Below are 26796 nucleotides of genomic sequence, written 5' to 3' on the forward strand. Positions count from 1 at the left end.
AACCTTCTAGATATTTTTAGAATCTTCTCGATTTTTCTAGAACCTCCTAGGTTTTTGTAGAAACTTCTAGATTTTTCTAGAACCTGCTAGAAGATTCGCGTATGATAAGTGGGCGCAAGTGCTACCATTCATCCATCTTCTAGGACCTTCTAGATTCTAGACTCTATATAGAGCCTGTTTGTTGACTGAATTCTTGAATTACTGAAATTACTGACAAAATCCATTCTGGGAAAGCTGAATTGATTCAGGCACTGCGCATTTGGTAGATGAATTCCATGAGTTCGGTGATATCTCGAGTTGAATCAAGATAATCATCAGAAAACATAATATTGTAATGGCTCAACAGACGTCTATGGAATTCTTTCAGCCACAGGACTGTTGGAATGGAAATTCCTTCGGCTAGATGAAATTCGATATTGAATCAAGTCGATTTCGAGAGCCAATGTGAAGCGAATTAATTTGTTTTATTCGATGAAATTCTGGTTTAAGTAACAGAAGTTACTATCATACAACAGGATTCATAAACGTCTGAAATGATGCCCGTGAAATGAAAACAGCCGCTACGCAAATGTGAAGTAAGCCCAGGAGAAGTTAAAAAAACTCAGATCTGGGTGGAAAAACTTATCGCTAGGAGTCATGTGCTGCACGTGTTGTGTACAAATCGTCAAACAAATGTTCGATTTTCTGACTTCAACTTCAGACTGCCGGCTCCCTAGTTCCTACCGCTCCTTTCTTCCTTACAGTTCCCCCCCCCCCAGGTTTTTCCACCGACCACTTTGCGAACCACGTACTGGTTTACAGTGAAGTGAGTGAATATTTGAAAAATAGTGAGTGAAAAAAAGTGAAGAGAGTGAATATCAAAATTTAAACACTAGAAACATAAGGTAAATTTCTGAGTTAAAACAAGGAAGTTGTCAGGAAATCTTCTTTCTGAAACAATTGAACTGATACTCATTAAGTGGAACGGCCGCTGAATATGTGAAGTGAATGAATTTCTCTAGGTTTTTCATTTTAGGGACGGAGTCATGAAAGTTATCAGCAGAACATTAAATTCAGAAATTACTGTATATTTTATACAGAAATTTCTTTATATTTTATAAAGCTATTCCAAGAAAATCCTCAATCACGTCAACAAGTCTGCACAATTTTAGTTTGCCTAAATTTGAACACGAATAAATAGAACACTGCAATGGTTTGAACATCACTAACAGTCGTAATATCTATATCGTTCATAAAATTTTAGACCCGAATTTCATTTTGTGCAGAAGTAATTTTCATTCGGGTGGAGTTGTCGTCGGCGACAACTGAGGCGATGGCGTGAATCAGACAATAGACTCCTGCTTTTGGCATTTTGTTTATTCCGAGACGAGACAACAGGCTCTGTCCCGGTTCGCAATAAAAACCGGGACAATTTTCAGCCCTCTGTAGGAATTCCGGCACGATACCGAGACGAGACATCCCGGTTAAAATAGGCACCTTAAAATTTCCCGGAATTTATAGCCATTTTAACGAGACATAATGAGACGAATCAATAATTATTATTGATGTGGTATAAACTTTGACTTACCATCATACATTTATACAGAGCTGGGCAGCGCTACTTTGAAATAAAGCGGCCGCTACCGCTACATGCTCTAAATGTAGCGGGCGCTACCGCTACCGCTACAATTGCTTAAATGTAGCGCCGCTACCGCTACCGAAAATGTAGCGGCCGCTACATGTAGCGCGCTACTGCCCACCTCTGGTAACAACTAACATGTTGACACTAGTAACAGGCTGAGGTTGACAACATTACACCGAAAACTTTCTTACAGTTTTATTCTGTAATTTATATTATAAATGTATCATGCTGGTTTTTAAATAATATTTAATACTATTTCTATAAATGTAGCGGTAGCGCTGTAGCGGCAAAACCTCGAATCGCTACTTAAATATGTAGCGGGCGCTACCGCTACCGCTACAATTGCTTAAATGTACCGCCGCTACCGCTACTGAAAATGTAGCGGCCGCTACATGTAGCGCGCTACTGCCCACCTCTGCATTTAAATAATAACTTGAGACGTATCCTTTTACTATTCGGATTGGAGCTCGGAAAATTGAAATGATTTTTGCTACGAATATACATATTGTGGTTTATTATGGTACTTAATCTTGACAGGCAAATACAAATGGAAAAACACGTTTTTTTTTAAATTATTTTCTATGATGGTTTGGAGGAGGCCATACTAGCTGTAGCTGGTGACATCGGCTGACTGGACAGACTTTGATTTGCCTCCAGCTCAATCACTGGATCAGATTCATCGATCTTGCCTTAAGCAATCTCCTTCGACAAAAAGTTGGGAAAGAAATATCAACAACGTTTTAAAATACAACAAAATTTAAGTTGGAAAAAATATAATAGTTTGATCTTCGAAAAAGAACTCGAAATATCCATGTGTATCCTTTCTAAATAACGTTAAACAAGCCCAAGTGTTTGATAACAATTTAGGAAACTGCGCAATTGTGAAGATTTCCTGGAGGCGTAGCACAAAATTTTACTAAAGGCAGAGATAATCTAATACTAGCTTTAGTATTATTAGGAATATCTTACCAGGATTCCACTACACTGTCTACTAATTGGCCGACTAATCTAGACACTGCGTCCCTACTCCCTATGCGCTCCACGGCGCCTCAACTCGTTCCGAACGCGTAATAAACTCGACTCATATTCGTACGGTTCCCGTAAGTGCCATCGAAGCCTTAGTTAAGACTTAAGAGTAACATTTTTGACTCAATACTCAGCCATGCATACATAGACAGGTTTGCTGTGTTTGTCGTACCACTAATTAACTGCCATGTCAGTTAGTCAGACAAATTTTGCTAAATCTGCAATTAACTCAATTTAACTGGTAACCGTCTATGGCCCTATTAGCAATAAAGGGCTAACTTGTCAGTCTTTAACCCATGTCATTGAAATAATTCGTATCGTAATCGAAAAACTTGTTTTGTCTTAAATAATTAAGACAAATCTCGTCTCGTCTCGTTATGTCTCGTTTCAAATCTGTCTGTCTCGTCCCGGTTCATAATTTACCGGGACACACGTTTTTAAGTCCGGGACAGAAGTCTTGTCTCGGTTCATACGTTTATTCCGGGACAAATTTTACCCTCTGTCCCGTTATTTTTTCCCGGAATTTTCTCGTCTCGTTTCGTCTGTCCCGGTTCATTTCGAGAAAATTATTTCGAGACGCAGGAGTCTATCAGACAAGTTTATTAAAGATCGAATGAAAGCGCTCAGACGAATACAACAATCTTTTTGTACAATCAATATGCCGTTTTCGTCTTCGTGCATAGCGACAATCTTCAAATCCAATAAGAGGGATTTGGATATTTAGAATTTTCATTTGATTCACGTATATAACTACAAGAAATTCAGACACTACTAAGCACTCACCTACTCGATGTAATTTACTGTCGAGTTAGGGAAAGCATTATGGAGTCACTGATCCAATTTTCCAAGTAGGAACTGATAATAAAAAAAAACTTTATTTCCCACAATTGTAACCAAGCGGAAATCAATCCATCTCCACCCAAGCTGAATAACAAGTCAAGTATCTTAGAATTAAATTTCATTTGCCAGAGAAATGCGTTCCGTTTCCAGAGGTAAAATACCGCTTCAATTGCTTAAAATTGGTAGAGAGGCCCAGTGGTTACAGTTTCGAGTACGAGAATTAGAGCAGAGAGGTGCAGGTTCGACCCCAGCTTCCTGTGATAGTTCAGGTTAAAATCAGCGAGGTGGCTGGGTGGTCAAGCACAGGGGATACTGGAGCAGTGAGTTACTTGCGTGTTCGAGACTCGCAACAAACTGTGAAAAATTTTGCGGTGTTAAGAATTGGCGACAGGCGTATGGGCCTAACTAGCAACGCTAACAACTATTATTATTATTATTTAAATGTTGTTCCATTTCATAGGTTGTTTGCCTCATGCCATATTATATGTCAGAATAAATCAGAAACAAGAACATAAAATGATACCTAGGTAAATTAGTGAAAATAAATCACCTGAATCAAGAATAAAAATTAACTGCAGTAGACAAATGAAAAAAATTCATCATTCGCAATCTGGTAGAAAAAAACATAAAATATTTCTTGCATTAATGTCTAGAATGAGCCTGTTTAGTTCTGTACTTCTTCTCGCGGCCTGGTTGCAGCCTTGAATAGTCTCTTTAATCCATACTTCACGTTCCGCCCGATTTGGTATCGTATTTAAATACGCCACTGCTATGTAGCCTACCTGGCAGGGATACAATATGACACCATATATGTCTCTCTGTCCCTATGCGCCCTCATACTCACAGTTTCATAAAATATTCGCTCAATATATGAGCAGTAAACTTCAGCGTCATAAGTGTATTAACCCGCAGCACCAAAGCAAAACACTTTTAGATCAAAGTAGTGTGCCAACTGCGACAAGTTTTATGGGGTGTTCCTGAGCACAAAGGCTATATAAGGAAATTGAATAAATAGGAACACAAGAACCTTTTTTCATTCATTAGTTGATAGTTTGATTTACTACGTTCCTGCAAATCTAAGGTGCACCATGCAAGGCTCGTGTCGAATTTTAGGCACTTATGTATCTTTGGATACTTATACCATCAATTGTTATTTTATTAAATCGACACCTTCCACGACAAGAGTTTTACTGTCAAAGAACAAACTTGCAAAAATAGGACTTTATTTTTTACGGCAAAAATTATATTATACACGAGAGGAAGGTAAATGAAAATCAGCTTATTATTCGGTTGAAAAATATGATATTTCATAATAACATTGAAAGTGTTATTATGAAAAAAGTTGACGTTTTCAACCAAGTATTCTTCACTCGTGTCATTGAAGGGAACCTGCAATGAAGATATTACAGAATTAAAACGCAGTCTTACAATGGCAGTGCATTTTTAATAAGATATAATAAATGATACAGCATTAGCATTCACCTTTTTTCGCTTTGGCTGCGCAGAATGCTCAGCAACGACGCAGATCTTCGGATACGAGTACCTAATTATTACCGGCGCCAGCATCGATAGTTAAAGTTAAATTAAATTTCTAGAAACCTTCCCACTACATCATTCTGACACCGTAGCTTGGCGCTAATTCAAGTGTACCTTTTTTGAGCAGTTCTTTTAAGGCTCCAACACCGATTACTTGGCACTCTACTCATCATTTATAATTATTTTCCTAGTAAATACAAGAATTTCACGTTGAACGTGACTCAAAAGACTTTACCAAGCTTCCTGTTCATATATATGAAGTACTTATAAATAATTGCTGGTATAACTTTACTGCAATATTGTCTATGCTCCAATATTTGGTTCAATTCATCCACTTTTTCCCAGCCAATTATCCCGGTATCCGAATAGAACGAACCTGCTCTGAAGTTCAGGCCTCCACCATCAAACCCGAAGGTTGTGCTGCTGGGGTTGAAGTGCAGGGGCGGTGGAGGGAGAAGTATGTCTGGGTCTTCCATGTCGATGGACCCGCCAGTTGGGGGAGGTAGATTAACGAGGTCCATACCTGTCGAAAATTATGGATTTAAAAACTTGCAAACGAGATAACAGTTTTTTGGATGAAAGAAAATCTTACTGTAATAAGGTAAGCTTTTCATAAATATTTGAATTTGAATAAGAAATTACAGTGAGCTCACTTGCATTTATTGAAATCTCACCAACAACGGATATGCGAGGTGGGCAGTTCCCAATGACTGACACCGACGTATCTTTTTGCGCAGTTTGCTCTTCAGAACACGATTCCCCCTTGCTTCCCAGATGGCACGAGGAATTAGAAGGAATCAAAGGGCAAGACCCTGGCGATAATTCCGCGAGTTCGGACAGAGACGCGAGACCGTCTATGGTCGAAGCTGGCGACGCGCGTCTTTTGTTGGCGTTCGCTCGGCGGTCCCGCGCGTCGCTCTCACTGCAACAACGCGCAGATTTCTGTCGATGTTTCTTCTTCAGAACGAGGCATAGGACACAGCTTACGATAACTGAAAAGGAATGATAAGTGTCGTTGGCATCAAATTTATTTACGGTTGCTAATGGAAATTTGTTATACTCCGAAAATTGTGAAGTTGACATGTTCTAAAATCGACGTAACATTGGGACAATATTCCTTACACTAATGCAACTTATGAAACAATCGTTTGCCAAGATGTTAAAGGTTCTTTAAAAATGTCAAAACTGTGGAGATTTCGAAACGATAGATTAAATTTGGAATAGCAAAAAAACACAAAGAAAACTAGATACCAATCAGAAAGTATGAAAATAAAAATAGCGGAACCGAGCAACATTACTGAGCAACAGTGCAGCTGCTGAGGCGACAGCTGAAGCCACCAGAATGCTAAGCGAGTATGGAGCCTCCAGCGCCCCGGCGGCGCCCCACTCGCAGTGCTCTCCGCGGTGCGCCGGTCCGCAGACGCAGCGGTACCCTGACCGCGGCAAATTATCGGAGTAAACGGAGGCGCGCAGCGGAGCTCAATATTCATTGGATAGAGGAATTGTAATCTGATTGAAGGTACACCGCACAGAATAATGAAATTTTGTCCGTAGAAGCTCATTGTTTGGATATATGAGTGTACTTTGCACTGAAGTTTTATTAATAGGCCTCGGCTTAAAAATAATTATATTAACATATCGAATAACAACGTAAATATTCATGACCGATGTAATGAGTTTAATTATAATGTGACTGTTTCTATCAAAAGTGAAAAACTTTCATGAAATGCGTATTAATTTATTGTAAAATGATGTATAAAAATGATGACCCGCATTTATTGCCAAGACCACTAAGGGTACACTTGCGGATGTCGGATAAATTGATCGCTGGGAGACCCATAGACAAAGCACTATAGACATTCCACTGAATTCGGATCTGTAATCATAAAATTCATATATAATCACACTGAAAGCGACAACAAAATCTTATCCCATTCGAAATTATGATGTCACAGCTGAATTTTGAAGCATTCCAGGAAATGACACTTTATTTCACCAATATGAGTAAAATTTGAACGGTTCAAATTAAAAGATTGAGCGCTTCATTTTAATCGAGTTTAGTTCAATGAATGAACTCAAAGTTCTGATGGACCCAAGCACATTGGTTCTGGCAGATGCGAGGCAAAACTCAAAACAAATAAATGGTGTGGACAACAAATAGCGGGATGCGATCATACAAGACATGAGTGAAAGGAATGAATTATCCAAGTAATGAACTCACCAGGATGAGTGTTTACACACACGCCCAGATTGAGGCAAGGGTCGTAGCGGCATTCGTCGACGTCTAAACACGCGGTGCCGTCACGCGAGAGTTCCTCGCCAGCGGCGCACCTGCAACGCCATGGCGCACAATTTTAGATACAAATTAAAGTTGTTGATAGAGAAAATGTGAGATTAAGGATTAGATTGCTCATACGTTGGTAGAGAAGATATTTGATGAACGGCATTACGGTTCTTGTTCAGCTGAGTGAGTAATTGGCTATCGAGAATGCAAACTTCGTCAGAAGGGAGTGTAAATGATAGGGAAATATAGAAAATAATCTGATGCTTGTAATTCAATCGATAAGAGAATAATTCCCCCATAGTTGGTAGATTATTGCTCAAGTGGGAAATTAACTGGGTATATAAAAGAAAGGGACGAAAATGAGAGGGGTGAAGGGGATGCAAATGAAATAGTGGAAACACAATCTGAAAATATACTTTGATCGTTACTAGAGTAACCTACTGATCTGTAAGACCTCTGGCTTCGAGTGAGAAAGTTACGGAGCAACACCAATCAACCACCAGGGAAATTTTTTTATTAATGAAGATTCAAATCTCCTACAAACCCGCAAGTGTTGAGGCCCCAGCTGTGGCCGCAGGTCAGAGGAGGAGGACAGCTGGTGTTGGTGCACACAGACGGCGACGTGCATCCCGAGATGACGTTTGCAAAAGACGTTACTGAGCCAGCTGAATTACTCGTGTTCTTGTTGCTGTTGTTGCTGCTGTGGTTATTATTGACAATTTCAGGCAAGGGCAGCAAATGTCCAAAGACGCGAACGGCCGACAAACAGCCTGGCAGAAAAAGTATATTTAATTCAAAGTATATTCAAAAGGGGAATTATTAGGAGCGCATATATGTGGCACCATAAGAGCTTTTATTATAAATGTATATATATTATGAGTTTCTGATTTTCTATATGAAATTAATCTGGGTTAATTACAATTCCATGTAAACTAAAAATCGAATTAGATAATGCAAAATTGAATTTCAGCCAAACCCTATTTGTACTTATATCTCATCATCATTCCTCAATATTCACCAATGATATAATGCATTCATGAATGCATGCAACCAAACGTTTTCTACAGACAGAACACAAACATTTCCACTCATTACACCATTATTAAAATCCTTCCACAAGCTGCCGCCATCCAGCTCGACTCTATTCCTCCTTTTGCGGTGAGACCGAGATCGTTTCTTGCGGGAAAATCTGAAATATTTGAAGCCAGGGAGCCGAGGTTCGTCCGATTTCCCAGAGACAAGCGGCCGGGAGTTGGAGTGGCGGGTTAGTGATAGAGACTCGCGTTGCTTGTGAGTAGACGCTTGAGTTTTGCCCTCGACGAAATTTTGTGAAGATATGCGCAATTTTTTAGCCGCATCTGGAGAATTCTGTGTAAGTTCTACCGTTTCTTTAGAACTTGAGGCAGCCTCCGCAGATCTGAAGGTCACATCCACAGATCTCGGGGCTACATCCACAGATCTCGGGGCCACATCCACAGATCTCGGGGCCACATCCACAGATCTCAGGGCCACATCCACAGATATCGGGGCCACATTCACAGATCTCGAGCCCGGCGGTGACCGCGTGCGCCGAAGTCAGGCTAGCCAGCTGCCCGCGCTCCTCTTCGGCGCCGTCCTGCACTGGACACCTGAACAGCGTGTGGTGCTTTAGAAGAAGTGAGCATTATCGTGGGTTTATATAAATACAGCTTAGATGATGCTCATTCTTGTAAAGTTTGTGTACGTTATATAATTATTAGTGAACTTCTTAGCTGATCTTTCCGTTTTTCGTGAAATTAAGTGTTTTGAATATCAGGTAAAACGACCAATACAGGCACTATTGATTGACTTAAAAATAGGTTAGAATTCCTGACGATATTAAAAATTCGAAAGATTTCGGGCTTGTTTGAAGAATTATGAGACCCTTAACGTTTTTAGAATTGTTCCGAAGGTGGTAGTGTGAATTAGGCAATAGCTTTTTTTCAAATAGATTGATATCAATATACTGATCTTGATTTGGTACGAGTAGTATTTAACTATTAGCTTCGAAGTTGTTCGATAGTCCCAATTAACGAAGAGTGAGTTTCGTTTTTGATGTGCACAAATGCGAGTAAACATGACGTTTTTTTTTCATAACAAAGCTGCGAAAAAAATGTCACTATTTTAAAATAAACGAAATAAAATAAAGCATTTTCAACCCTAAAAAAAACATTATTTCATTTTTTTGGTACAAACGCACAGGTGTATTCTTTCACCTGCACAAAGATTCTATACGCAGGGAAGGCCCGGCGTGGCTGCGAGCGCCGGCATCCGCGAGGTGCCAGCGCTGGTCCAGCGCCGCGCGGTCGCGGCAGCAACAGCGGCACGCAACTCGTCGAGACGCGCAGTCGCCCAGCGTCGAAACGCCCGCGCCCAACACAGCAGCACCGACTTCGGCCTCGATCTGCCGTGCCACGACCGTACTTAGAAGCGTAGGGGCATTAAATTTTGCATAAATCAAAGCAAGTTATTCATTATTTCGAGACTATTATTTTAGTTCACCTTATGTTGATGCTGGAATATTAGAGGCTCCAGGGCAAATCTGAGGTGCCTTTCAGGTGGCTGTTGAAGGAGCCACACTCTGGTGTGGCTGTCATGGTTGCGCCGTATGGTTTCTACAGCCACAACCATGACGTGTGGCCGATGGGCTGACATATCGTGCGACTTTGGGGAGTCTGCCCTTGATAATTCTGAGTAGTCTGCAAGATGCTGATTCAGCAGCCTCAGGAGTCGGTCCAGAGGAGATTCTGAGTTTGGTTCCTGGAATGTTCACAACAGAGTTACCAGGGCGATAATTGTAAAATTTAAAACGGTCAATGACAAAATTCTCATCGTAGACTACATCAAAGTCATCACTCACTTCAGCGTCAGCATTCGTCAGGAGCTCGTGAGGCAAGATGGCGAGATCGATTGGTGTAGATTTCAGCGCGTCAGCAACTCCGACGCTGCTGACGTCAGCGTAAACAGTCAGCTCGTGCGCTTCGCCCGACGCTGACGAGAGAAGCAGCTTTGCTTCATGTCTGCAAGTGAACACAAGTCGAAGATGTGATCTCCACGAAATAAAATAAGCTGTTGAAGCACAACTGCGCCGTGGCTCTCGAGATAGACTGCAATCTTAACAGCTGCAAATAAGAACTCGAGCACAAAGCGGGGCAAGCGGAGGCGCATAGCAACGGAAACTTTTTCGAAGTATTGGATTGAGAAGTTATTGCCGTGTGAAATTCTGATCAGCATATTGACAGGACACATTTTTGAGTATGAATGGGGCAGTAAAGTTCTCATCACACATCAAAGAATTCATTTCAGGCTACATAAAAAATAGTGCTCGCCCTTATGCTATACGCGCCAATTTACATGATACTGTGGAAAGCAAATAATTTGAATAAACAAAAATTTTAATTCAATAGTTAATATACATTAAAAATATTCATAAATACACCCACCGTCCCAGCCCAGCTGCAGGATCCAGTAGCAACGATCCTGAGTCGCTATCCAGACGGATTCCTGAATTAGCTCCCTGCCATGTAATTCGAGCGCTGAATTTATCTAATCCACGGCTAGAATTACCCAATGATTTCCCAGTAACAGGGTCAGGTTCATAGAAGTTGAACCTGAATTTATCCCTGAATAGTGAGGATACATTATCCGTTTCAGTGTCGGTTCCGTGGCGTTGCGTTGCGTCGCCAGGGAAGGGCAGGCGAGGGAGACGCCCGAGGGGAGCTGGAGGGGCCGCCTGCAAAATGTTCTTAAATATTGAACTCCATATTCATATAACAAAGAAGTGATAAATAATTACAATGTTACAATAATATGAGTAATGAAACTATCTCAAAAGATCTGTTTCAACTCACTGATAATTAATTAGAGAATCGTAATTAGATAATAATGTCATCAGTACTAAGTACTCATGTCAACAGTTATATGTACTTGCCATTGTTAGCTGTACTCATAACTATATAATCTACATTCATAACTGTGAGCTACTCTCATGACAGCCATGACTATTAGTGTTCCTCGTCAGCAATATAAACGTCAATTATCAGTAACAATAACGCCAGGCATGAGATATACTCACGTGAGCTGACACGACGGTGGCAATCTTAACGAGGCTGACGTTTCGATGAGCTGACTCAGCTGAGTGAGGTACCAGAGTCAGCGTCATCTGCCGTCGCATAGGCGGTGAACCAGCGTCTGACAATGTCAGTGGCACTGACACAGCTGCACTGAGTGGCCTCAGTGTCAGCAGTTCAGCTGCCACCACAACTCCTCCACCAGCAGACGCTCGTCCTGATCAATGGTGTTTCTTCAGTAGCGCTCGACACGAAGTAATTGTAATAGTGAAGCGGGGGTAATGAGCTGCATTAATATTTCAGGGTATCTACAAGCGGGCCCTTACTGGATGATTAAAACAAATCAAAGCGTAATTCAGGCTGAAAGATATACGGTATTAAGAAATTGAAAAGAATTTCAAAACTTTATTAAATCCAAATGGACTTGAACGTCGATAACGACGACTAGCTGACTTTAGCGTAATGATTCTCGATACAATTAGAGAAAGGTTGGTGTCTGGCTACTGGTTACTTCGCTGTTACTTCCGAAGAAAGGTACGTGTTAACATCTTCATTTCTAGTCGCTTGGAGCGGTACAACGCGGCTGGCAAAACTGGAACGCTCAGCGTTTTAAGTGCGGCCAAAACATTAACATTAGTACAATAATAACAAAGTCTCGCTACAATAGAACTACTCAGTTATGTTCTGTGAACTAGGTGATCACAAATACTGATAAAATGTTTCATCAAAACCTGGTTGACTTTACTCACCAGGGTAGAAGCTAACCCTGTACCCAGCATCAGCCGTGAGATGAGGGTCGAGATGAAAGGGCGGGCCATGACCCTGAGGCCAGTCGTCAGGGTCGTCTAGGGTTAAGGTGAAGGGAACCCTTGACCCTGCAGGCAACCCCAGCCCTCCACCATCGCTGCCCCCTGCCATGGGGGGGAGCTGCACTCTGGACCCCCCCAGCAGGAAGGGAGGGTTGTCGTTCACGTCGTCGACGTTCACCTGAGGCACCAGAACGCCGCGCGTTTTAAATGCACTGACATGAATTAGAGTTATAATTCATGGTACGATTTGAAATAATTTTAGATGCGAGTAGGGATAAATAATAAGAAATAAAATACGATTAGAAAAAAATTAAATTGAGAATCAGTCGGAAGTCAAGTTATAATTTGAACCAATTTGAGGTGCCGATAGGTGTGAATTTAAAGTCGATAAGGATTACAATAGAATGGAGGTTCAGAGTTGACTCTTTTTTTATGTGAATCGGATGTAATATGGCTATTTGAATCTTGCTCCTTGATCGGCAAAAAATGACCTTGAACTTCTAACTAAAATTTATTTATAGCCTTAAGCAATAAGATACAATGAATCTTCAATTAGAAGGTGTTAAAGGTCATCAACTTAGGATTTAACGTGGACATTTAACTAGAAGCAACCGTGATACTTCAATTAGTAGAAGACGTCTCCCTTTAGCACTAAGTTCATTGATTACAACGTATCAACATGCGTTACCGTGACCAGCGAACTATCGTTACCGTGACCAGCGAACCATCTATCGTTACCGTGACCAGCGAACACCTGGACGGTGACCGTGACAGAGCATTCCGACACGCGGGGGTGCGAGCTCCACGGCATGTCGCCCTACAGTCACGGGTGCCAGAGAGATAGAGAGTCACGGGTGTCTTTAGATATGAATAGCAGTAGAGACAATCATTAACATATCCGTAGAGACGTGTTACAGACAAGGTAACCGCCAGTTGACCGATCTCGAGCAAATGACTATATTTCGAAATTGTTAATCTTGTACAATCCACGTAAACACTAAATTACCAGCGCTATTTTTATTGGAAATAAGTAAACTAATATAAAGGGAATTTACATAATTAATTCATACATCTTGATACTCGTTTTGTCCTAATACTATGTTCAGAAAATATTTCGAATTGCGAAGAATCTTTCAACTACTCTTGGTCGAATATAAATCTAGTAACGGAGTTTCTGAAGAGAGTGGCGTGTGAAGAAAAATTGCCAACTCCGACAAGGTCCGATCCGTCTGGTGGTCTGATGTTGAGCACCGCATGGAAGCTCCAATAGGAAAACGATATCGACAATGGCCAAAACAAGTGGAGTCGAAAGTCTACGGAGGATTTGAGATTGTTTTAAAATGTGTGTCCGATCCCTGAGAGAACCTCTCAATATTCCTAGAATCACGAAAAAATAATCCCGCAATTTAAAATAAAGAATTTGATAAAAAATAAGTTAAGGGATCTGCTTCTAATCTAATCGCATTGTTTCAATAAAGGATTCGAGGTTTTACAAGGGCACCCATTTTCAGGTGATGGTTGCATGGCAGTGAATCAGTAAATTCTTAGCGTAAAAATCATTAGGTTAAATGACCACGCACTATATTTTAATTATTAATGAAAATCTTAAATATTAGAAGATACAAAGGCTAATTATTCGTGTAAGCAGAAACAATTTTAAAACTATACAATTTCATGACCGAATTTTATTTATTATCGTACTAAAGGATTTATTTGCAACAATACCAAAAAAATTAAAGGTAAAATTTAATTGAATGTTCAATGAAATACACTTTCCAATGATGAAGAAGGCTTTTGAAATTCAGAATTAAGAAAAGGAAGAATTCATCTGATAATCACATAATTATTAAAACAATGATTAATTCTTTTGCACATAAGAATTTACACATGATATCACGCACGTACCAATTTCTTTATTATTTATGCATCGCAGTAATTCGCATACTGAACTCAACGAGGGACAACCAGACACATGACGACGCACCTGATCGGTGACCTGCACTCTAAAGTTGAGTCCCGCTCTGTGCTGTGGGTTCTCAAAATCCAGCGGCACTCTAGAGAACAGGTCTGCACCAGCTGTGCTTGCTGCCACTTCCACCAGCTGCCAGCCGTGACCGCTCCCTGGCACCACCTGTCATGGGAGTGTAAGTGCGAACAAGAGACTGTATTTCGATCGATATGAGTCAATAACCTAGACAACTATTGCTATGTTTTTTTTTATGTATCAAATGCAGGTATTATTGTCGATAAAACATTTACGTTGCTTACACCTTTTCTTCGCACAAGACTGAATGTAAAATTGATTTATTTAAAAACAAACCAACTCATGTACTTGCCACGAGCTCGATATCGATCATTTTACTTTGGTTGGTTGCACTAATTTTCCTGCTGGCCTTTAAAGGGTTTCAAAATATTTTAATGCAATGATATCTATTAATTAAAGCTTACCATACTGCCTATGACGAAAACTACCAATTACCCGATAAGCAAACACGTTGCTTGTATCAGGATCCGTCACCGCGAGAGTCGAGATGAAATTTTCAGAGACGTTGCTGCGAGATTTGGACGATGGAAGGCCGCGGGAGGGAAATTCTCTGTTGGAAGACAACATTGCGCTGGATGATAGTTCTTCTTTGGGCAACGTGACTTCTTTAGACGAGGTAACTCCGTCGGACGAAACGTCGGACGATGACGGTGCTCCGTTGGATGGCGATGCTCCATGGGACGAAGAACGCTGGAAAGATGGTTGACGATGTTCGGGGACCAAGACATCGACGTGCGATCGCACGAAGGAAGGAGGAACGTCGTTGACGTCGTCGATGTTTACGGTAACGGTGCAAGTACCTGAACAAACAGCAACGTAATGATTTTCTATTCCTTAGCGATGTTCTACGATAATTAAATCACATCGTATGCTAACTTAGTGTTTTAGGGGATAATCAAATGTATTGTTAAAGTTAATCTTTAATAAAATTAATGTGATTTAATTGTAGTCAGTCAAAAACTACTGGGAATCCTAACATGTTTTATTTGGGATCATGTGTAGGAAAGAAATGTCAAAAATGGACACTTGTACTGCCATCTGCAGACTTTTTTAGAATAAACTGGAAGTTTAGACTTTACGGGACAACACAATTTTATGGTCGCAAGGGAAATGTTAACTGGCGTTTCGTTAGTGCGGGGCGCTATGTTAAAGAGAGCTTTGCTCTTCGCCAAAGACGCTGCGTAAAAAACAAGGCTTTGTCAGAGCAAATGTCAACAAAACCCAAGTTGCTGCAGTCATAAAGGAACTAAATTCACACGCACCGCTTGCAATATAGTAAAAAACGCTTCGGAGAAAAGCTGCCGTTATTTAGCGTGCCATCGTTATGTTGAAGATGATGAGGAAGGTATGGGAGGCCTGTTGCTGGTAGCTGGTACGCTGCATATATCTAGGAATTATAAATGTACAAATTGAATTAAATTAAATTAAAAAAAATTCCAAGTAAGAGTCGGTCGTCGTTATCCAGCGAATCATGCGCATAATTACAGATAATGATCCGAAAAATATCTCAACTTATCAACCAACAAGCTGGCGAAAGAAAGGCGACAGCATAGGGACGTTTCCATTGTTAAGCATACAATTAACAAAATTTACGTCCTTTGTTATGAAATAATCAAGTGCTAAAAATGAGCTGATTCGACGGATCGCCGATTATAATACGGATGGACGTAGTGGTATTCAAATGAATGAAGCAGTTGAACTCTTCACTCGGGAAACCGAATGGTTTAGAGGTAGAATTTTTCCTCGAGAAAAGCTGCATCACAATCTCGCACAAATTCCTTACAAATTATTAAGCTGGCCGGTCAGCTGCGACGACGGACAGGCGACAACAGCAATGCCAGGAAAAAATTAATTGCATTTTTGGACATGGTGGACATTTTTGGCGTACGCCAAAAATACGCATTTATTTCTTGAATCTGACGCATTTATGCGTACATTCTTGAAGTACACATTTATTTCTTGAATCTGACTGTAAACAACAAAAATTTCATTTGTTCTACTTCTTAACTGGGGAACAAAAAATCTTCTTCTACTTCTTCTACTTTATTTGTTCTACTTCTTAACCGGAAAGAAAAAATCTTCTACTTCTTAACTGGGCCCCGGGATAAAAATCACAAATATCAGAAGAAACTTAGGATTAATTTGTATATATTTATAAAAATCACATCGATCCATCAGGAGGAAGTGAAGCAGTGCAGGGAAACAATTCCCATAAATGACGCTTGGAGAAGTGGTGGCGTAAAAAATTATATTAATGTCATTATTGGTTCGGTAATAATGAATTTTCCTTCTATATGAATAGAGAAAAATATGTGAACGGTATTAAACTTTTGTCCAATATTTTAATGACTGCGTTGAATTCAGAGAGTGAGCCATCATATGGTATTAAGAAGTAATTGAAAACTCTTCTATGTTTCTCAATTAAGAAAAAAAGTATTGAGTATTTATCTCGAGACACCAACAATTCATGTAACTATATATATTTATATTATCACCCGTAATATCATTTCATCTGAAGGCACCCCAGCACATTGGATGTATTTAGCAGACAAATGCTGCTCCTCTTTACATTTCTTTCTTCCAGCAAAGAATGGAAGCACAGCAGCTCGTGTCAGTCCAGCAGACATCTTCCCACCCGGTACCAAGACGGGCGTCAAAAATTGTGGAATTATGCGCTTCAAATCCGCGGGAATACCGCAAATATACGAAATATTGTGATGGAATCACACAAAAAAGGTAAGAAAAAAAAAATAAATAATAGATACACGTGGCAAATTATTCCGGCATTACCAATGAGAAATACAATAGATACAGCATTTATTCGCACAGTGGATCTCGAGAATATTTTGAGCTTCAGGCAGTACTGAAAATTTCGGCAAATGTAAAATCGGAGATAAGCTGATTGTTTCCACACAAGTATGGAGCGCGAGTTAAAAACTGAATTTAAACTGGCTATCGAAAAAAAAGTTCGACGAATCACTCACAAAATTCAAGGAATATGAAAAATTAAATAGTTTAGTGATTTTTCAAAGATGACGACTGTTCCTAATTTCAATTTTTTCAATGTTCCATTTTTCGAATTTTCAGTGTTCCATGATTCTCAGGATGAAAATTCGTAAAATTTTCAGTTCATTTAACAGAGCTGCCGTGATTGTGATTCCAGCCTTAGGTCCTCTTGGGAATAGCTTGTTAATAATCCGGTTATCCTATAGAAAGATCTTACAAGACTCGATATAATCTTCGGTGAGCAGCGCCGGGAACGTTCATACGAGTTGAGCAAGCGGCTTTTGAGGAGCGGACGCGCGGAGTTACTTCTTCTGGATTATTTTAGACGGTGCCTGAAGGCAACTATCAAAATCAGAAACTTTCAGAGTCCCGACTAAAAAACCGGCAGATTTTGCAGCAGAACGTCGAGATTAAATTTGATTTTAAAATATAAAATTTTACTTGCTTGGGCATAGAACTTTTGGATTAAAAAATATAATAAAAATGCACTTCAGACATTTCTATAATGAACACAATGATTATAATAGAGCTCCAGCAACGAAGCTATCTCGCATCGTAAGTCCCAGTATATCCCTCAGAGACAAGGTGGGAGGCGTCGACCATCATTATATTAAATAATGTCATTTATTAAATAGAAAACATTCATCTCTCACATGAAGCGGGAGCCTACAGATGGCCAGTGGCAGGAAGCTGAATGTGAAGAACAAGGTTAGCATCTAAGATGGAGCGGAGGATATGAAAGGCTACAGGCACACATGCACGAGTTCTAAGTGTCTATAAAGTACGTTACATATCGCATTAAATAAATGACGTTTACGGAGAACGAACCTTGAAGACCTCCTCCGTCAGTAGCAGCAATCACAAGCCCGTAAGACGACGTGTGCTCCCTGTCTAGACAGCAGACGGCCGTACGCAGAGCCCCCGTCTGCCTGTCAACTGTGAACATAGGCAGGCGGGAGCGTTCATCAATGACGTTCTTCAGCAGCGAATACGACAGGCGGGCGTTGTCGCCTTCATGCGGGTCGTCTGCGTCGTGCGCAGTCACTACCGCCACGGTCGTTCCTGTGAAAAAAACTAAATTACCCCATGAAGAATTTTAGACAATTGACAAACTGAAAAAACGTGACAGATGAATTTATCTGTAGCATGCGAATTCGAGTTATCAGGGTTGAAGAGAGAGCAGGGTGGCCTAGTGGTTAAAGTTCAGAGTACCAAGATTGGAGCAGAGAGGCGCGGGTTCGATCCCAGCTCTGTGCGCCAGTTTCTGGTCAGAATCGGCAAGGAGGCCGGGCGTTTAAGTACAGCAGAATTGTAGCAGTGAGTTGCGATTTGAGACCGCAACTTGCTGTGAATGTTCTGCGATGTTAGGAATCGGCGACAGGCCTACGACCTTATAAACGCTGAAAACGCTATTATTATATTATTATTACGTGTGTTCAGATTTGAGGTAGTGGAAAGCCTGATCACAATAGGCGTCTCGTGGGAATATTCGAAGACACGATAAAAGTAAGATGCTGCCGCCGTTCACCGTATACCTCATGAATTCCAGGACGCTTGATAATCGCAGGGGTAAGACGAGAGTTGGTCAAACGGGCCTGATACAGCGTAGGATGTCTTACCCTTGCAACATTCAAGAGACGACTGGACAAGTGGTTAAGAAAGATCCCGGATGGTCCAGTAATGGGAAACTACCCTCAGCAAGTGACAAGCAACAGCATCTTGCCTCAGGTGGCCCAAAGGAGGGCAAATAGACGGAACACGTCCAACGTTACATCCGACGACGACTCGGAGACGGAGGACGACGAAGGCGGCGCATCAGCGTGACCGGGGACTAGGAAGTCCCGAACACATCACAAGGTCATAAGGTCATAAGGTCTTATCTTGCACATACTTTCTGTGCCTTGTCTGGGCTAGAACTCTCAGTGGTCGCGTCTATTATATTGACACGACCGACAGATTATAATTTTAAGATACGCAATTACAAAGATATATTAATTAACCATATTTTTAGGCTAAAACTAGTAAGAAAAACTGTTTCGATTTCCAGGAATGTGACACTTAGGGAACTCGAATACAAAGTCTCTATTTAATCCTGGTATCTCGAATGCAAAGTCTCTCTTCAACCCTGGTATCTCGAATATAAAATCTCTCTTCAATCCTGGTATCTCGAATACAAAGGCTCTCTCCAATCCTGGTATCTCGAATACAAAGTCTCTTTTCAACCCTGGTATCTCGAATACAAAGTCTCTCTCCAATCCTGGTATCTCATATACAAAGTCTCTCTTCAACCCTGCTATCTCGAATACAAAGTCTCTCTTTAATCCTGGTATCTCAAATACAAAGTCTCTTTTCAACCCTGCTATCTCGAATACAAAGTCTCTTTTTAACCCTGGTATCTCGAATACAAAGTCTCTCTTTAATCCTGGTATCTCGAATACAAAGTCTCTCTTCAACCACGACAATGAATACGCATGAACTTCGTCGCCACGACAATGAATACAGGAGCTTCTTCATCTCGCCCTCCGCGTGCTTATTTGACCGCCTTCGACTAACTATTATTTGACCGCTGTTCTTATTGCGACTCCAGAACGACGATTTCATCATATCGTTTCAATACGCGAACTAGATAACGGTAAATATTATTAAAAAAATAAATTAAATACCTTCAACACTAATTCAACTGGAAATTTCTTGTGTTTAATTTTGGCCACTTGCAAATCTTTTCTTCGAATGTGAGACACCGAATTCATTATTAATCAGATTGCTTACCTCTGAAGATAAGTTAAATGAAATAATATTCACTAAGATTAATAATAAATAATAAATTGTCCAAAATCTGAATATGAAATATTTTAACAGATTTGATGTGAATATATAGATCGTTATCACTATGAAAACAATTTAAAGCTTGAGATTTGAAGTTTAGTCTAAAAATCGTGTTCCTACTCTTCAAATGTCGTCGTTCTAATGTTATTCCACATGCGCACTGCAAAACTCTGCCAACAGGAGCTTGCTTAAGAAGTTGGTGGTTGGTTCTGGCGAGTATATAGAAGCTGTCCCTGAACTCAAACACATCGACCAAAGAAATCTCCTAAAGTTTCAGGACAGTTTGCAGCAAGCCGGGAGAATATTTCCAATGTTGCGGTTTCTTGTTTCCTTCTAAGTTGTTTAACTTAATTGTAAAACGTAAATTTTCGGGAAATGAAGCATGAATTTTCCTGTAATGTTCGACATTATATTATATCAAGCTCATTAACATTTGCAATATTTTCAAAAACTTGTGCAACCTAAGTCGTTTAATTAACTTCCAGTTACATACACGGTTTAACTGAGAATAGAAAACTTTGAAATTTTAATTTAAATTGCCAACAGAGCATAAAATAAGTAAATTACGACATGCGATATCGAAGCTACTGCCATTAAAAAGCCGTAAACTTTTCGTAATATCGATAAAAGTCACATAAACTTGTCGAGCGTGAAACTTGGCTTGTTCACGATAACGGAGCTGAGCTTCCAACCTTCTGACGAGGGAAATCCGTCTTTTAGAATCAAATAACACGGAAAAACGATAATATTTTCAATTAAAATTCCAAAACCTGATACGCGTGCCGAAATATTATATGGGATTATTTATCGTTATACGGATCTGATTGTCAGGGGCGTAGAAGTTCGAATACTTTTTAACACTTTTTCATGTTATATTAAGACAATTAAGCAGCTTTGTCGTGAGTCACCTTGAAATTATAAAATCAATTTTATTCATTAAAAAACAAAATATTTTTCATTCAGGTTCAAGTTTATGATATTGCTAATATGTCGGAAATTTCCCACCGTTAATCGTATTTCTATTCTTTAAACTGAATTTAGTAGTAATTTATGTTTGGGTAATATTAAGATTAGTCTAGGGTAAGTTTAATGTTGGGGTAATTTAGGTTAGACCCGGGTTTCCGCAAATAAGAGTTAGCACTGATACACCACCGTAGCACTGATACACCACCGTAGCACTGATACACCACCGTAGCACTGATGCACCACCGCAGCCACACGCAATTTCGTCATCTCCAGCCTGCCTGTCGTCGGCCGCCGCTACTTCACCTGCATTCTCAACCATAAGTCTAAAATTCTTCCTTGTTCTGCAATTTGTCTATTCCTTGGTGTGTGGGCCAGAGTTTCTTTCGTTTTGTTTAGTTGCTAACTGCTTTGCTTTATTTTCAACTGGATGCTTCAGTTTCAATTAATTCTATTAATGGTGATCTTAATCATGTTCAACAATTAAAATTCAATTTACTTAAAGTTCAAGATGGCGGCACTGAAAATAGCTGTGTTGTCAATAGCGTAAGTCGTCACTTGTTCATTAATCTTCTTTCAAATCAACTCTTCAACTATTCTATACTATTTCCTAACTGAAGCATCATCCTTAATCTGATTTCATCTATTTTCGTTGAATTGTCTCTTCAAAAAGTGCATTACCACACTGAGTCCACAATTAACTCAGGTGTGTTAACATTCAATTTTACTATTTGTTTCAAAATCTCACATGATACTTTGAAATTTAGAAACGGTTACTTGTTCATTCACCTATATTCAGCCTGCACCCTTATTTTTATTTTCAGTATCACTCCATCTGTTCAAGACCAGCTGCAACTCTTTGGTGCCGATGACGATAGCTTGACGCATTTTCTGATGTCCTTGATTCCCTTGGCGAGACCATTGCCGACTCCATCAAGTCTACCAACAATAAATTATTATTGTTTGATCAAGGTCCATCTATAAATAGTTCCATTTGAATAAATTAATAAATCTCTGAAGCTATCATTCCACTTACTATCATTTGCCTTAAGAACGATTGAGTGAAATTATTCACAAATAAAAGTTTCATCAATAAAAAAGTAATGACAACCTCGTGATCATTAATTAAAAAAGTAATCACCTGACATCGAGTTTTCCAAGACGTTGGCGTCGACGACGTCATGCGGGAAGACGGGTGCGTTGTCGTTGACGTCTTTGAGGTTGACGAGTACGTCAGTGGAGGCCGTGTACTGCCCGTCCGTGGCCGTGACCGTCAGACGCCAGCGCGCATGGCCCGTTGGTGCGTCACGGTCCAACGGCTAGCAAGAAAATGTGAAAATTTTTTTAAAGTTAATTATCCTCGACCAATGTAGAACCGGGTTCGAACGTGGGTTCTTATCGTTGATCTAATCTATCAGGTCTAGAAGCAATGAAACTTTATCCCTAAACGCGACGTTTTATAGAATCTCCACAAACTTTCGTTTACTTCAAAATAAACATTTTCTTACATTAGGCGGTGTAACTCATTGACTTGCACTAGCCGGTGTGTTGCATGAGCGCACGTAATTTCAACACCACAGACACCCAACACTCCTGGCCACTTCGTGTACCTGATCTACTGCATTACAAGAAATTATGCCGGGTACTGTGTACTTTTGTTTGACGCCTCCTTCGGTATCAAGGATACTGTCTTCGTATTGTATCTTCTCCTCTGGGGATCACACATCTTCGTAATTTACGTAGAGATCAAGTGTCACCTGATGCCAGGCATCAATTAAGCGTCATTTTTATTATGAAGTGATTTTGTTGTGAAGACTCCAACGCTTCATTTATTTACTGTGAGAAGTTTGTAAATTTGAAGTCTCAATTAGAATGACGCGCTCTAATTAGTAAGCTTAGTTCACAGCAGCCAGTGAATTTAGGACATTATGTTTAGGAGTGCATTTAGGAGTGAATTAGGAATTAGGACTAAAATATCGCGTAAAGACGCCGGGGTTTATCAGCTTCTACTGAGTTAATGAAAAATGAACTTGACAACAAATGAAGCTTTAGTTAGACTCGAGACTAAATTAGCAAACTGTAATAATTAACAACACAAATTTTACACCAACAATGAAAACTCGTTGCAGTGCAAATTAAAGCGGCGGTATTTCTAGCGGAACGCTAGATTACCGATACATTTCATTAACTTGGCTTTTCTTGAATCGAAAAAATTGCGCAACAAAACCGTCGGCTGAAATCCGTATTAAATCTGTGCGCAAAAATCCGCAAGAATGTAGAGGGCGCCGCGATAATTTCAGTCCCGCCTGAATTTCCCCGCAAAACACAAGAAGTTGGGAATGATACAGTCTGCTTATGTTATTTACGAGGCCATCGCTCTGCTGCCTGTCTAGAGGCCCAAGATGAGCGGCTTTTGTCTATAACACTTCGCATATTTTGAGCTTTCCTCAATTAATTTAGGCACAATTCCAATCACAAATTATTTATGGAGAATGAATAATGATAATTTTGACAAAAGCTTTTGATTATGAATGTCTAACGTAGCAAAATATGGTAGAATCGTTTCGGTATTTAAAATTAATTGTCAATAAAAATTTTTATCTTGTCAATTAGTCCGTCTTTCAATTGCAAAAAAATTGAATAACTCGCGTAGTTAAGATTCTTGTTACGCAAACGAGGGATTCCAGTGTTAGCAGTTAGCACAGAGAACATAGGATATATGTTTGCCCCCTGCATGCAACCAAAATTAGAGTTAAAACAATCTCAATACCATAGCTCCAGGTTATATCTTTTAGACGAATTTCGTCTCATTTATGTCCACTTTCTTGTGTACTTTATTTAAAACTTAAGATTTGATTATTGTACACAAATTTATGACAATTCATTATTAAGTTCTTTTGAAAGGAAACAAGGATGTGTAACTCAACAGTTTTTTTAATCGTGGCTGCAAGGCTTTTTAAAATTCAATTGTTTTAACTTAATAGGACTTTTTCCTTTGCAATTACAATTTTTAGCACCTCTAAAATTAACGGACATGAAAAATAAAACAACCAGTCAATAAAAAATAGAAAAAAATCATTCGTGCATTTTTTCAGATATTTTCGTATGACTAAGAAAAACGCACAGATATAAGAACACCGAATGGAGTCCTTTAATTTTGTGACAAATACTTAAATGAATTTGGGCAAAAATATAATAGGAGGAAGCTCGATGAAGAATCAAAGAAGCATGCAAAATTGTTCGCTGATAATTTGGCGAAATTTCCACCTGTACGTCTTGCACACCAAACAACGGCATACTGGTATCAGGTTTACACCGCTATATGAGCTCGAATTTCTGGTCACAGAATTGTCACGGAACGCTCTGCAGGCTGGATAAGGTTGCCATCAATGCTCCGGTTGTAAATCCTGTATAAAATAAAATTTAGCACCAGAAAATCAACCATTGCACCTCCACTGGTACGTGCACTCTATGAAGAAAAGTTGGAAATTCCGGCGCACTTTTCTTCGTTAAAGGAACTCGGTCGGCCTAAACAGAGTAAGATCAGACACCAAATCTCGTCTAGCTCTGCACAATCAAAATTTAAAAATCCAATTAGCCCCTTTTTACGCATCGTTTCATTCATAACTTCAAAAATCACCAGTAAAGTTTTGAGCCTCAATACTCTTGGTTAGCACATTGAATATCTATCTGTTGGGACTTTTTCGCATCAAAAATAATTTTCTGTGAAATCACAATCACAGCAAAATAGCAGCTATCAAATTAGATATATTGCTCTATGAGATGGGCGTGAAAAATTTAACGCATAAAACCTCAACCGAGCAGGCGAATCCCCACATTCTTCACTAAGCAAATAAATCAGCGGGTAACATAGGATTTACTTAGCAATATTTCTGCAGCGTTCAGGTCAAAATAATATGAATAAATTATTTGACTACTGGTTCGACCGGCAACGAAAACTTACGTATATCTTGTACGAGTAAGAAACAACGTAAAGTAACGAATATATTCACCAAAAAAAGATGCAGTTTCAGTGAACTCTTCAATTTAAAGATATTTACTCACTTTAATTCTTAAGAACACATGTGTGTTTCACAATATTATATACATTTATTTAGATTCTAAATATATCTTTATAACAAACTGTCATGAGAGCCAAGAAAAATGCACTGCCATTTACATTTGACCGCTCTGATATAAAATCTCTATACTTAGTTCATTTTTAAACAACAATGATGAATTTGACAGTGGAATACTTAATTCAAATTAGATCACAGCTATCGTAAGTAATTAGCCTCTTCAACACAAAGCCACTGTATTAAACATGTCTAACAATAAAAATATGAGATCGGACACGCAATCTCGCTTCAAGTCTTTCACACCAGTTCTAAAAATACAGTTGTAGATCTATCAACAAACTCACTGTATTTGATTCATTCTTATGGCTAGCGAGCATTTATTATAAAAAAAGCATCTACATAGTACCAAACGTATTTATTTACAGGAGTAAATAACAACGTCGAAAAAACTGCCATAACAAATGAGAAGCGAACGACCTTTCTCGTGAAATATTACTCTGCGTCACGATGGGCAAGAAATGAATAAAGCTTCAGTGGCTGGTGGCAAGAGTGGCAGGCTTCGTGCCAGAGTTATTCATCTCGAGACGCACAGCTGGTCTCGGGTGGCAGGTGGCATTCATCAAGTGGCGGAGCTTATCGTTATTCAGGTATTGTGAACGGCCTTTGAGTTGGCCTGAGTCTTTGCCTATATTCGAGTATACTGAACATCATATGATTAATGATTCGGCGTGAATCTTTGCAGTTTTCGAGCACACAGATCAGCCTTTGATTCGGCCGTAGTTTTTGCCGTTATTCGAGCATACTGAACGGCTTAGGACACGGGCATACTTTGCCGTTATTCGGGCATTTGAAACGGCCTTTGATTGGGCCTGAGTCTTTGCCATTATTCGAGCATACAGGAGAATTTTGACTCTTTGATGTTATTCGAGCAAACACGGGAAACTGCATGGGAATGACTGGCCATACAGGGGCTTTTTCCTCATACAGAAATAATTAACTAAGTTTGAACCCTGTTTCGGACAATTTTCAACGATTGAGTATGAAGCGCAATTCTACCAATTACGATAACAATCTGAAATAAATAGAATTATAATAAAAATATATAACTCAGTACTCACTGCAGTGAGTGACAGAGAGCGCATTTTCTCGTCGACGAAAACTTGAGGTCACGGACAGACGGACAGACAGACAGACAGACGGACGGACGGACATGGCGAGCACAATAGTGCATTTTTTCCATAAATGAGAAAATGCGCTAAAAAGACCAATAACCGCACAAAATTTCAAGGCAGGAAATTCAAGAAGGCGCTTCAAGTAGGAGCGAGAATTGCCTGCCTTGAGCTGTCCTGAGCTTGGTCGTAAATAGGCGACTTTACGACGCGTCTGAGAGCCGATCATTACGACTCGCGACTTTGTGATGGAGTCCTCTAGTGAAGTAGACATGACCGAGAGACCTTTGGCACTCTTGTGATGACGTCATAATGAAGTCGTAAATTCAGAACTACGACTTGACACACTTTTGTGAAGACGTCACACAAAAAAAAAACGAACGGAAAGCTTGACGTAATATGCTGGAGACAACGATCGATTTTTAATAATAAGTATATCGAAGAAAAAATCCAGAAATCCCGTCACCGTACATGTAACATAGACATTGATGTATCAAAAGCTGTC

General features: G+C 39.8%; 1 protein-coding gene across 1 annotated transcript in view; it reads right to left on the reverse strand.

Moving 5' to 3' along the window:
• Nucleotides 1-4862: 4862 nt before the first annotated feature.
• Nucleotides 4863-26796, reverse strand: part of LOC108668249 — a gene marked incomplete at its 5' end in the record, with an annotated part of 33382 nt that continues 11448 nt past the window's right edge. Inside the window, 17 exons of the mRNA XM_047881686.1 lie at nt 4863-4876; nt 5400-5546; nt 6322-6456; nt 7245-7354; nt 7852-8077; nt 8736-8935; nt 9542-9729; nt 9828-10085; nt 10186-10345; nt 10769-11058; nt 11401-11612; nt 12145-12382; nt 12893-13021; nt 14189-14335; nt 14684-15048; nt 18083-18316; nt 22185-22362. Coding sequence (XP_047737642.1) covers nt 4863-4876; nt 5400-5546; nt 6322-6456; nt 7245-7354; nt 7852-8077; nt 8736-8935; nt 9542-9729; nt 9828-10085; nt 10186-10345; nt 10769-11058; nt 11401-11612; nt 12145-12382; nt 12893-13021; nt 14189-14335; nt 14684-15048; nt 18083-18316; nt 22185-22362 — 3231 coding nt within the window. The remainder of the gene's footprint in view (nt 4877-5399; nt 5547-6321; nt 6457-7244; nt 7355-7851; nt 8078-8735; nt 8936-9541; nt 9730-9827; nt 10086-10185; nt 10346-10768; nt 11059-11400; nt 11613-12144; nt 12383-12892; nt 13022-14188; nt 14336-14683; nt 15049-18082; nt 18317-22184; nt 22363-26796) is intronic.

Source organism: Hyalella azteca, unplaced genomic scaffold (genome assembly GCF_000764305.2).
Source record: "Hyalella azteca isolate HAZT.00-mixed unplaced genomic scaffold, Hazt_2.0.2 contig1146, whole genome shotgun sequence".
Taxonomy (NCBI): Eukaryota; Metazoa; Arthropoda; class Malacostraca; order Amphipoda; family Hyalellidae; genus Hyalella; species Hyalella azteca.